Source organism: Protobothrops mucrosquamatus, unplaced genomic scaffold, assembly GCF_001527695.2.
Source record: "Protobothrops mucrosquamatus isolate PMUCROS unplaced genomic scaffold, P.Mucros_1.0 scaffold3941, whole genome shotgun sequence".
In the NCBI taxonomy this organism is placed as follows: Eukaryota; Metazoa; Chordata; class Lepidosauria; order Squamata; family Viperidae; genus Protobothrops; species Protobothrops mucrosquamatus.
Window position 1 is genome coordinate 1 of NW_015389884.1, and position 13,404 is coordinate 13,404.

Consider the following 13,404-nt stretch of genomic DNA (forward strand, 5'->3'; position numbering starts at 1 on the left):
GTTGGTTCTCTCCTTGTTTAGTTTCCATACATTGCTTCTTATTCTTATGCTTCAGGGGCTTTGGAGACTAAGTTGATCTCCTCTTCTTTGTGATTGCACAACCACTCAATGCAAAGACCGGGAGATCCGTTGACTCCGTATCAGCTCCAAGCAAGCATCCCTTGTGGGGTGCTCAGAGTTCAGATTCAGTGAAAGCTGGCGGCAGAAGGCTATCAGCCACAGGGATGGATCTCCCTCTCTTCCTTTCACCAAGGTTCTGAGATAAGAGGACTTAATGGGGTAAGGAGAAGAGCTGTTTCTCCTGATTCCTGAATGGATCGCAACACTACTCTGGAATCTGGATAGGGCAGAAAAGTTGATTGGGCTTCCATGTAAACACATGGCTTCCATTTCCTGGGATGATCAAGCCCAAACCATTTTGGAACGGATGGTGCTGATATGGATCCAACACTGGGCTAACATGGAAAAGGACTTGGCGTCTCGGATAGGTACAAGTAAGGATGGAGTAAGGATGGAGCCCCAGCCTGCCCCTACATGCCGATTCCTCCTTCTTGCCATCTCTGCTCTTTGGTAGAATAACCACTCCTGTCCCCCTGCCTCTCTCCTTCCTATGTTCTGCAGCTGCAGGGGCCTCTCATTATGGGATAGGAGTAGCACTTTACAACAAGGCAATTGAAACAGAGGTGTGTTTTTATATATATATCTATATCTATTGTTTGCTTTGTTTTTAAATACAGGACCCCGCGAAAAACCTTCCAAGCCAATCAAGTAAAGGCAACAGGATCCCATGATGTTTACATTTATCATTCCAGGGGTATAATTCACCCCTCAAAATGGGAGCAGAATTCACCCTGGTGCTTTACAAGTGAAAAGAAAAGGCTAAAAGGCAGCAGAGAGAATTTGTTCTATAAAATACTTAGCCTGGATTAGGTTACAAGGGATGACAGATGGCAGAAGGACGAAGCCAGCTCAACTGCCTTTACATAGTAAACAAATGGAATCGCCTTTTGGATATGTTTTATGAGAACACGGGGCTGTTCTGGATGCTAGTTGTCTGACATTTTATTTGAGTTCTGGAATAGGTTCACGAAGTAAATCTCTTTCAAGGAAGACTGCATCAGATAAACCAATCAGCTTGATTTATTCGGCTTCAGAAATCGTGGGCTCTGCTCCATCAATGGAGGCTTTGAAGAAGAGACTGGACAGCCACTTGTCTGAGACAGTATAGGTTCTCCTGCTTGAGCAGGGGGCTGGACTAGAAGACCTCCAAGGTCCCTTCCAGCTCTATTCTATTCTAGTGCAGGGAAATACCTCAGACTTTCTTTTATGTAAGATACTTACATTTAAACAAAGTGCAGAGAAGAACAACTAGGATGATTAAAAGCCTGGAGACTAAAACATATGAAGAACCGTTGCAGAATCTGAGTTTGGCTAGTCTAGAGAAAAGAAGGACTAGGGGCTACCAGTATTTGAGGGGCTGCCACAAAGAAGAGGGAGGGTCAACTTACTTGCCAAAGCACCAGAAGGCAAGACAAGAAATCATGGCTGGAAACTAACCAAGGAGAGAAGCAACCTGGAATTAAGAAGAAACTTCCTAACAGTGAAAACAACCAGTGGAACAGCTTGCCTCCAGAAGTTGTGGGTGCTCCATCACTGGAGGCTTTTAAGAAGAGACTGGACAGTCATTTGTCTGAAATGATATAAGGTCTCCTGCTTGAGCAGGGGGCTGGACTAGAAGACCTCCAAGGTCCCTTCCAGCGGTATTCTGATTGACTGACTTACATAAATGACTCACGTGATCACAAGGATGTTGCAAATGTCTTAAGTGTGAAAAACGGTCATAAGTCTTTTTTTTTCCAGTGCCGTCATAACGTCTAACGGTCCCTAAAGGAATAGTTCCAGGTCAAGGGCCATGTGTGATCATTATATTTCTTTCTTCTTTGTTCCCCTGAGGTTTCAATGTGCAATTTTCAACAGGCCTCTTGAGAAACTGCCCCCAAATGCAGACAAATTCCACTGGCAAATAAATCTACGTCTTTCCCTCACACGCTAAAGCTTTCTGCGTTCACTCAGCCTCCAAGATGACAGGAAGTTGTGGGTGTGTTAAGGACCACAGCGTTCACAGACATTTTATTTATGCAATATGAATCTGAGACAAAACTGATACCGAGTGTGGTTAGTTAGCTCCAGGGCCAGCGTTCTTGGTTTCCATTTGTCTCCAAAATTCAGCTTTCTGTTTGTTTGTGTATGTGTGTTTTATTAGCCATAGCTGGTTGTGGTGTTTTTTAGACACTTTCTTTTCCATTCTAGTATGTTTAGCTTCAGTATTGGTTTAATTTAGTAAAATAAAAGTGCACAAAATTTTGTAATGTACACTGTTGTGTAGCCATTTGGACTAGAAGGGTACATTTGCGAGTAGTGTTTCCTAATTTTGATTATAATTTATTTGCATCCCGCCTTTATTATTTTTACAAGTAACTCAAGCGGGCAAAGATGTTCAACATGCCTCCCTCCAACTATTTTCCCCATAACAACATCCTTGTGAGGTGGGCTGGGCAGAGGGAAAGGGACTGGCCCAAAATCACCCAGCTGATTTTCATGGCTAAGGTGGGATTAGCACTAAATAAATACATAAGATGAATAGTTATATGAATGTGAATCAAACATAGCGGTTTCAAAGAAAAATGTATGTGTTCTTTTCCCAAGGATCGTATTTTCACATCACCTTCATCTGATTTTTAGGGAATTAACCATCCAAATATCCCTTCCAGAAAGACCTGGTTGGATTCATTTTGTCAACCAAATGTAATAGAACTTCCTTTGGACAGTTACAAATGGATTAAGGGTCTAGATCAGGGGTCTTCAAACTTGGCCCTTTTATGACTTGTGGACTTCAACTCCCAGAATTCCTCAGTCGGCCATTTTGATGAAACTGCAGGCTTGGATCCAGACCAGGGGTCTTCAAACTTGGCCCTTTTATGACTTGTGGACTTCAACTCCCAGAATTCCTCGGCCAGCGTGCCTGGCTGAGGAATTCTGGGAGTTGAAGTCCACAAGTCATAAAAGGGCCAAGTTTGAAGACCCTTGGTCTAGATGGAGTAACTTGTCTGATCATTTCGTTCTACCATCAGCACAAAGCGTGGGAAAGGGGCTCAGTGTTTTTAATATCTTCTCTCATTAAGGCTTTTTTTTCCCCAAAAAAAGTTTGTAAACTTTTTAAATTGGATTTGGTTTGATGTACGTTCCAGGAATGAGCATGTCCCTGCATTTGAATTCTAAAGCAATTAACAGAGCAGCCAAATCAACGGAAAATTCAGGAAAGACCAATGCTGAAAAAAGGGCTCAAAAACCATTTTTTTTAAAAAAAAGGGCCTTCTTTTGAGGAAATCTAGCTTTTCAGTATTTATATGAATAATCCTTTTCGAGTGTTTTTTGGCGCTCTAAAGTTTTCATTACAAATTGTTTCATATTTTCCTTGGCTTCAAAAAAAAAGAATCTGGCAACATGAACAGGCAGTTGCAGATGTGTTTGCAAAAAAAATAAAATAAAATAAAACATTTGCTCTAATTCCAGAGTAATAATGGGAGACCGTGTGGGTGAGAATCGTGATAAAACACAACATACGGGAGAGAATTATTATAATTTTTTTTACTGATTTCACAATTCATGGATTATTCAGCTGCTTTTTCGGCTTTGTTTGAAGAGTCTGAAAGTCAAAAGGATCCCCTGAGGTCCCAGCAATTTCTTTGAACCAATGCCTAGTCCTCAACGTATGACCAAAATGGAACTTATGACCAAATTTAGGTTGTTAAGTGAAACATTTTGTTGCGTTTTGCCCTGTTTTATGACTTTTCTTGCTACGTTTCTTAAGCGAATCATTGCAGTTGTTAGCAACATGGTCGTAAAGTAGAATCTGGCTCCCCTATTGACTTTGCTTGTCAGAAGGTCGCAAAAGGGGGTCACGCGTGATCCCGGGACCCTGCAACCGTCATAAATATGAGTCAGTTGGCAAGCGTCTGAAATTTGATCACATGGGGGGACACTGCAATGGTCGTAACTGTGAAAAATGGTCATAAGTCACTTTTTCCACGGCTGTTGTAACTTTGAACGGCCACTAAGTGAACTGTTGTAAGTCCAGCACTACCTGTAGTGCAAGCATTGGTGGGATTCAGCCAGTTCGCATCGGTTTGGCGGAACTGGTAGCTAAATTTTGTTAAGTTCGGAGAACCGGCTGAATGCACACCGCTTCCAGAAGTTCGTTCTAGGCCTGGGAGGCCTGCAGGAGGCCTCCCAGGCCTAGAACAGCCTGCCGGAAGTGCGTGGATGCCACTTCCGGAAGTCTGTTCTAGGCCTGGGAGGCCTGGAGGAGGCTTCCCAGGCCTAGAATGGTCCGCTGGAAGTGTGTGGATGCCACTTCCGGAAGTCCATTCTAGACCTCAAAGGCCCAGGCCTGCATCCATGCAGAGAACCGGTTGTTCAGGTATTTGAATCCCACCGAATGCAAAGTTGGATCGCCTGAATGGATATTATTGTCATCATGATCACCTTTTAACCTTTTTTGCTTATTGCTCGCTACGCTGAAAATCCCGAGGGGGTGGGGAAATACCGATATTCCCTAAAGGTTTTTTTTTTTTAAGCAGTTTATAGAAAGTTGCGGAGGACCTGCAATCACAAACAGAAAGGAGAAATGATGTTTGCCACAGTTATACATCCATTTTTTACTGTTCTTTATCACGAGAGAGAGAGAGAGAGAGTAGTTGGCTGGACTTTAATAAATAAGGACCACTTATAATATATAAACAATAGAAACCTTTATATGCTACATGCATATCGTATAATTTAGTCATAATAACTTATATGGCCGAGAGAAACGCACCTATGTTCGTCCAATTTTCCTGGACAAGGCGCAGACGCAAGAGGTGTCTATTCTGATCCATCGCCAGGCGACGAGTTTATTGTTTTCCGAAGTCAATGCGCGGACAAACGTTTGCGAGGTTTTGCACTGGGAATTCCAGTGCTTGTCGTCAATGCCGCGACAACCACTCCGGGCAGGTTTGGCTTGCTTGCACCTGGTTTCGTAAAAATATTGTTTGACCGGAGACGGGCCCATTCGGATTTCTCCCAGGACAGTCACCTGGTGTCCTCGGATGTCAACCGCGGACGTTTTGTCCGTGACCCATCGGCTCTCGCTGTCACACACAGAGTATTCCCCACGGTGGGTCTTTCCTTCCGCATGCCTCTTCCGGCGAGACGTTCGGTTCAGCACCATGGGCTCCTCCATCAGATACAAAGGAGGGGGCTCCAGGGGGGTATTTTCACTCAGGAGGACCCGGGGAGAACTGAAGCGTCTCTGCTGCCTCACTAATTCCGCATCCACCGAAACGATAGGCCGGAAACCCGAAAATCGAATATCTTGGCTTGTAGTCACCTCTGCTTCAGCCTCGGTTTCCCTCCCTGTGGTTGGCATGCCGTCCTTGGTTCTGGCCGTCTGCTTGGGGACCTTGTTTTTCCAAATACCAGCTTGAATCAGTGTCCTAAGGAAAGAATTCATGGAATCTTCTGATAAACTCCCTTGATCCATGCTGGTCGATTGGATGCCACACAGAAACGCCAGAAAGGTCACAGAAAAGATGATGGACATCACCTTGTTCACATATAAGGCCTGAAAAAGAATGGAGAGGCAACTTAATCGCGTATAAGGCACACAGCAAGGTATTCATATAGTCATGAGTAATTCGTATCACAGTTGAGCAAGGGAATTCAGTTTTTGGCTTCGATTATGCAGTGCCGATGTTATGCTACTCAAAATAAAGATTCTTTAAGGTAAACAATGCCTTGAAGTTCTTTTGAAGAGTTTCATCTGTCGGAACCATGACAATTAGGCAATATTGCCAACATCTCATTCTTGCAGAAGTGCCCAATTCTTGGTCTGAACGAATGGGCCCCTCCCACCCACTCAAAATACAAATCACACAATAAAATGTTAGCTAGATTTGGAAGGGGAAAAAATCTAGCTTTGCATAATGCCATCCCAACATAACAATAAGAGAAGAAGTCAAATTCTATCACTGCGCAGATTGCCTCTTACGGTTTAAAAAAAAACAAAAAAACCCACTCCATATTTTGTCTAGACTAGATTTTTTTTATTTTTACAAAGAAATGACATTTTAAAAAAAATATACTTCCTTTGTCATAAAATATTTTATTGTTCTAGAAGAATAAAAATGTGTGAGAGGGGGGGGAAACTGCCAGGAGTATTTAAACAGTACGTCTCTAGGCTTCAAGTGGTAATAGTAATCAGACTAGAGTAACTTGTTTGTAAATAGCAACCCAGTTTTCACAAAGTGGCTAAAAATAGAACTGCCTGATGACCGGAATGAGTTGTGTAACCAAAATAATCCTAGTTGTTGTCCTCTGATGAACAGTTTTGCTCTTAGACTATTTCAGAAGTCCCCGGCCATTCACGTAAACGGCTATCAAATCCAATGACAGATCTACAGAGTGGTAAATTTTGAGTGTAGTTTTCGATTAGTTCATGCTGTCAATCCTCAACTATATTAATTCAACCACAGGCAGGGAAAATGAATGTTCCTTCCTATGAAGGACTCCTAGCATGAAGACTTCGTGTTTTCTCCTGAAAATGCAGAATTTTCTCTTTTTTTTCCCACGGGAAAGAGTTCAGCCCTGCACTCCCCCATCGGCAGTCTAACACAACATTCCTGCCACATCACCCAATTCCTGGGTTGTGTTCCCCTCCTGCAATCCTTTTTGCCCTCTACAAGTGTGGTGAACGCAAGAGGCTAGTTAGTAGCAGTGGTTGGTTCTGACACTTCCTTTTAAGTGAGATAATTAGCATTTCACACGGATTAACATGCCTAAGACAAAAAGCCCTCGTGACCGCAACATTTTCCACAGATGAAATAGTTCTCCTGATGAGAACCAGAACATTTCGAAGATCGCGGGTTCATGGAAAATTTAACGCGTTCTGTATTCTGCTCCAACCGCTTGCTTGTTTGTTTGCAAAACTCTTGGCCCATTAACTATGTTGTTTGTGTTTTTATTGTAAATATTCCCTTCTAAACACATGATTACTACATCGGCCAGTTTTGAAAAGGAGAGAGATTTTGCTCTCCTCAGGTTTCGTTTTTGTCCCCAGATGGATGCAACACAGTGGGTGTTCAGAGAGAAAAACATGCACACAAACACACATCTCTTCGGTTTGTCTGAGAGGAGATAAACGCAAAGAGAATGAATAGCTTGTTGACCGGAAGGTCAGCAGTTCAAGATCCGAGCGGTTGTGTGACAGCGTGAGCTCCCGTTCCTTGCTCCCGCTCCTGCCCAGCTAGCAGTTCAAAAACATGCAAATGCAAATAGATAAATAGGTACCACTTTGGTGGGAAGGTAACAGCATTCTGTGCACATTGGTGTACAGCAATGCTGGCCACACGACAACGGAAGTGTCTTCAGACGACGCTGTCTCCCTTAGCTAGGAAGCAGAGATGAGCACCCAGCAGAGTCGGACACAACCAGACAGGTGAAAACTTTATTTTTTACGAGGACTTGGTTCCAAGCTTATTCCTCGCCAAATATATATACTAAGACTGAAATAAATTACTGGAAATTGAATTTTCATACCATCCAACTCCCTTCTAAATAACCTCAAAGGCCATCTTCAATTAGCTTCCAAAATCAGTTCTGATCCCTTTTCCTGTTGGCCTCTTCTCTTCTCGTTAACTCCTTGGGTTTCCTCAGCTCATTTTGCTACCTCTTCCTCTAGCTTCTGGTTCTGTTTTTCTGCCCCACCCCACCCCCATCCCATCCCAAACAGGATGGCTTCTCACCTCTTTCTACAAACTTCCAGAACTTTGACTTGCTTTCCACAGCACCACCTTGTAAGGATGATGGAAGCTTCCTGGTCTTGGCTTCACCTTTTAAATTAAAGAAGAAGAAAAAAAGAGCATCACCTGAAGTGCAATCATGGTTTGGCGTGTCTGATTTCCAGGGATGGAAAAAGGACACTGTGAAGTTGCTACACTAGCTACAGGTATCCTCAATTTACAGGCGTTTGTTTGGTGAACGTTTGAAGTTATAACACCGCTGAAAGAACTGATTATGATTGTTTTTCACAAATACTGTGCTGTCCCGCTCACTCGCACGCACACGTAATGGTGGTTTAGTGGGTTTTACTAATATTCCGGAGCAATTCCCTTCACCAAAAAACCAAAACTGTCCCAATTAAGTCCAACTCAAAGCAGACCGATGCTAGTCCACAGAGCAATGGCCAATGAGTCCACAAGGCACTTGAAAGATTCCCAAATGACATAAACCCACCAGGCAAAATTAAATCCACAATACAAGAGGGTTCACAGGGGAAGAAAAGTCCAGACTTTACAAGGCACAATCCAAGTCAATGTGTCAATCCAAAGCAGGGCAGGAATCACAACCAGGAAACACACAGCTATGAAATGAACACGTTGTTCCCAACATTGCCTCCATCTGACTGCTGTGCTAAATAGCCAGCTTCTGGTGCAGCCCATCAAGACGGGTGAGGCTGCCTCTTCATGTGTAATCTGGCTGACCTTCTCTGCTCCTGCCTTTTCTCTGCCCTGCATGTTCTTGGGTCAGGTGCAGCAGGCAGTTCCTCTTCCTTATCACTGACTGGCTGCAGCTGCCTGCTTTCCCCACCTGAAGCCTCGGGGCTGTCTTGCTTCAGCTGTGCTTCAGCCAAATCCCTCTCAGTTGGCTGCTCAGAGCCATTGACCAACTCCTCTCCAGACATGGTTCATCCTCCTCAAAGCTGGCATCTGGAGAGGTATCTGGGGAAGTATCCAGGGGAGAGTCATCACACCTACAACCGTTGCAGCATCCCCATGGTCACATGATCAACATTCGGATGGTTGACAACTGGTTCATATTTATGACGGTTGCAGTGTCCCGCGGTCATGTGATCCCCTTTAACAAATTTCTGACAAGCAAAGTCAATGGGGACGCCAGATTCACTTAACAACCGTGTTACTAACTTACTAACTAACTTACTTACTAACAACTGCAGTGATTTGCTTAACAACTGTGGCTAGAAAGGTTGTAAAATGGGGAAACACTTAAAACATCTCACTGACATCTTCTAGATGTTCTCTGCTGGAGAACCTGGGTGGTGGCCCCTTGGCCTAAGTCTTAGTGATTCAAGACTAATTCCTCTCTCCCTATTAAATTGTGGGAGGGACAATACTTCCTAACCAATTAGATTAATTAGTTAATTAATCTTATCTGTCTAATCAAGTTCCAGACTCAGCATGAAGGAGAAGATCATCATAGCCATTGACGCCAATGTCTGAACTGTGATACCCAGACAAGCACTTTCCAGGGACATCACTTAAATAGGAGCCAGCCGTGTACTGCAGCTGCCAAAAAAAAGCCAACACAGTGCTAGGCTGCATTAACAGTGGGATAGAATCAAGATCACATGAAATGTTAATACCACTTTATAACACCTTGGTAAGGCCACACCTGGAATACTGCATCCAGTTTTGGTCACCACAATGTAAAAAAGATGTTGAGACTCTAGAAAGGGTGCAGAAAAGGGCAACAAAGATGATCAGGGGACTGAAGGCTAAAACATATAAGGAACTGTTGCTGGAATTGGGTATGTCTAGTTTCATGAAGAGAAGGACGAGGGGGGGGGACATGATAGCAGTGTTCCAATATCACAGGGGTTGCCCCAAAGAAGAGGGAGTCAAGCTATTCCCCAAAGCACCTAAAGAAGCAACGGGTGGAAACTAATCAAGGAGAGAAGCAACCTAGAACTAAGGAGAAACTTCCTGACAGTTAGAACAATTAACCAGTGGAACAACCTGCCTCCAGAAGCTGTAAATGCTCCAACACTGGAAGTTTTTAAGAAGAGACTGGACAGCCATTTGTCTGAAATGGTATAGGGTTTTCTGTCTGAGCAGGGGGTTGGACTAGAAAACCTCCAACATCCCTTCCAACTCTACTACTACTACTACTACTACTACTACTACTACTACTACTACTGTTGTTGTTGTTGTTGTTGTATCATGAAAGTTATATCAACTTGATCACTTGGACTGACAATGACCCAGGATCCAGGAACACCCTTACACCAGGCACTATTAGCCATGTCAGCAGGGATCTATTCTCCTAGAAAGGATCAAGGACAACAGGGAACCCTGGTTTTATGCAAACCTGACCCTGAATCTGGAGCGCAAAAGATCCAGAAAACTGGCATTCTCCAAGAATATTTGCAGCTGCCCAGACACGGCCCTCTCTACGCCTTGCCGTCAAAAGGCATTTGTCACTCATTCCTTGAATACTGCCCATCTTCGGTGATGAGTTATTTGGCTCCTGTCAATCTGTGGGTGGGGAGACCAGGTTAGCCAGACAAGCCCCAGCGTGGTGAGTTCCAAGAGATCCTCAGTGTCTTAAACAAAGACTCCTGGCAAAATATCTAAAAAAACAAAAATCTACATTGGAACTTTTCTGGAGCAACTACACTGAAATATACAGGAGAGTGGTGTTCACATCCTCTCTTTTTTGATCCTTGCTTAGAAAACCTTGATGCCCAATCAGGTTGATCCTTGTCTTGCTCCATCTTTATTGTGAACCTTTTATCTCAGGTCCCAAAGGTGTTTTTTTTCAAGAGGCAACTGGACTCTCTTCTTTTCCTTAGAAGATGTTTCGCTTCTCGTCCCAGAAGCTTCTTCAGCTCTACTGGATGGTGGGGAATGAAGGATTTATACTCCTTGCAGACAGCTGGTCATTTGCCTTCTTTTAGAGGGTCGTTTAGAGGGTAAAATTGGAGGCTTACCTGTGCCCTCAGGGTCATCTGAGTGGTGCAAATGGGCGTGGAGCCTTCTTGGAACTGCTGAAAGGACCGTGGTGTAGAGGGAGTCAGGCTATTCTCCAAAGCGCTTGAAGGCAGGACAAGAAGCAACGGGTGGAAACTAACCAAAGAGAGAAGCAACCTAGAACTAAGGAGAAACTTCCTGACAGTTAGAACAATTAACCAGTGGAACAACCTGCCTCCAGAAGCNAGCAGAGGGTTGGACTAGATGACCTCCAAGGTCCCTTCCAACTTTATTATTATTATTATTATTATTATTATTATTATTATTATTATTATTATTATTATTATTATTATTATTATTATTATTATTATTATTATATCCCTCCCCCTCTGTTGAGAGAGGGCTGTTCATCCATCTCCAATCCATAACACAGTCCTTTCAGCAGTTCCAAAAAGGCTCCACTCTGTTATTCTGTTATCATATTACCTAGTTCAGGTAATCAAACATCTGCAAGGAAACCACCAAGCTCATAGAGCCCCAAGGACCACTCATTTCAATCCTGAGCTAAAAAATATTCTCCTTTATTAGCAACAAGAGAACATGGACTAGTTTAGGCAATGTTGCAGAAGTGCCCGATTCTTGGTCTGAAGGAATGAGTCTCCATATCTCTTCTCTGCAATACAACTTTAGCTGTCTTGCTGGAAAGACTCCCCCCCCCCTAATATGCAGTCGGTATTTCTGCTTTTGTGCGACTTCAACCCACAATTCTGTGTCTGCCCTGAAATAAGAAAAAAATAGGTCTTCCTCTTCTTCCACGTTTCATTTTTTTTCCTCCCAGGAATTTGAAGAACCTCTTCCATCGTTCATCCTTTCCCAAGGCTAGCCCCACACCAAGCCCTTCCTATAAATTACCATCTTGATCCTCTTGGTCACTTTCCCCAAAACTCTTCCAGCTTGTCTGTTTCCTTAAGCTGCGGTGCCCAGAACGGAGCAGATTGCTGAAGCAACGCCAAATAAAGTGAAACTACGCCTAAATTGGAAATTTCTGCCTTTTTTTTTTTGTAGCTACATTCCAGTCCAGTTTTGCAACAAACCAAGGGGTTTTTTTTTCCGTTAAGTATTACCAAACGATGCCTATACATTTCTTTTCGGCTTCTAAAACGAAGAACTCTGCATTTCTCTATTAAATTGGATTCTCGTTCTTGTCCGCCCGTTTCTCTAAATTAAGATGATTTTATTTCTATTATCCAGAGTGTTTAGCTCGCCCATCCAATTTTGTGTCATTGGCAGTTGAGTTAGCATTCCTTCCATTGCTTTCTTTGGTCATAAATAAAACTTTTGGAGAGAGAGACAAGTCCATTAAAACCAGCATCTTTTGGCATGGACCTCAGGGCAAAGAGAAATTGCTCTCATCGTTAACCACTATGAACCTTGGTTCAGTGAAGAAATGGTCCTTCTGTGTCGGTTTTCTTCTTCATGGGACCTACCGAGGACAACTTCTATTCACTGATGTGAACTTTAAGAGCAGAGGAGACATTCTTTGGTTTAACCGCCTGAATTTTTCAACTCAAGCCAGGAGGGGAACCAAAACAAAAACACCAACACATGTCAGGCATTTCCCTCACATAGAATGGTCCAAGTGAAATGGCAAGGAGATGTGCTCCATTTCAGAGTAAGGAAAAAGGGAAGCAACAGCAACGACATGGAAAGATCATCTAGATCAGGGGTCTTCAAACTTGGCCCTTTTATGACTTGTGGACTTCAACTACCAGAATTCCTCAGCCAGCGTTGTCTGGCTGAGGAATTCTGGGAGGGGTCTTCAAACTTGGCCCTTTTATGACTGGTGGACTTCAACTCCCAGAATTCCTCAGCCAGCGTTGTCTGGCTGAGGAATTCTGGGAGGTGTCTTCAAACTTGGCCCTTTTGTGACTTGTGGACTTCAACTCCCAGAATTCCTCAGCCAGCGTTGTCTGGCTGAGGAATTCTGGGAGTTGAAGTCCACAAGTCATAAAAGGGCCAAGTTTGAAGACCTCTGATCTAGATTATCCCAGCACTAAGGAGAAATTTCCGAACGGTGAGGACAATCAACCGGTGGAACGGAAGTTGTGGGTGCTCCATCCCTGGAGGCTTTTAAGAAGAGGCTGGACAGTCACTTGTCTGAAATGGTATGGAATCTCCTGCTTTGTGCAGGGGGCTGGACTAGAAGACCTCCAAGGTCCCTTCCAACTCTGCTACTCTACGAAGACATTTCATCAGTAGAACTGTTCTAGCAACAAAGGGACATATCACCCTGTGCCTAGGACCAGCGTGTTTGTTGGTCACCAAAACCTCAGTTGCATTTTCGTGCAGGGTCCTTGACGCTCTCTGAGATTGGTGGTTTCTTGCAGACGTTTCATTATCAAGCTAAGTAACATCATCAGTGCTACAGGAAAGGGGTTTGATCTCTATCTGTATACCAGCATTTTGTCCTATTAGTGTTGGTAGGAAAAGTCTTGTTGGGTTGATGTTTACTGTTAGCTTGTTTGTCTGAGTCGGTAGTTCCTTGATGGGGATATTGTCGGCTTCTTGATTGTTGGTCTAATGTTAATCTTGGTGTTAA

At 43.5% G+C, this 13,404-nt stretch overlaps 1 protein-coding gene across 1 annotated transcript; it reads right to left on the bottom strand.

Moving 5' to 3' along the window:
- Nucleotides 1–4,791: 4,791 nt before the first annotated feature.
- On the bottom strand, nt 4,792–5,654 carry NTF3 (neurotrophin 3). The gene has a single exon (XM_015827775.1). The coding sequence runs from the start codon at nt 5,639–5,641 to the stop codon at nt 4,877–4,879; it is 765 nt and encodes a 254-aa protein (XP_015683261.1). The 5' UTR covers nt 5,642–5,654; the 3' UTR covers nt 4,792–4,876.
- Nucleotides 5,655–13,404: the final 7,750 nt, after the last annotated feature.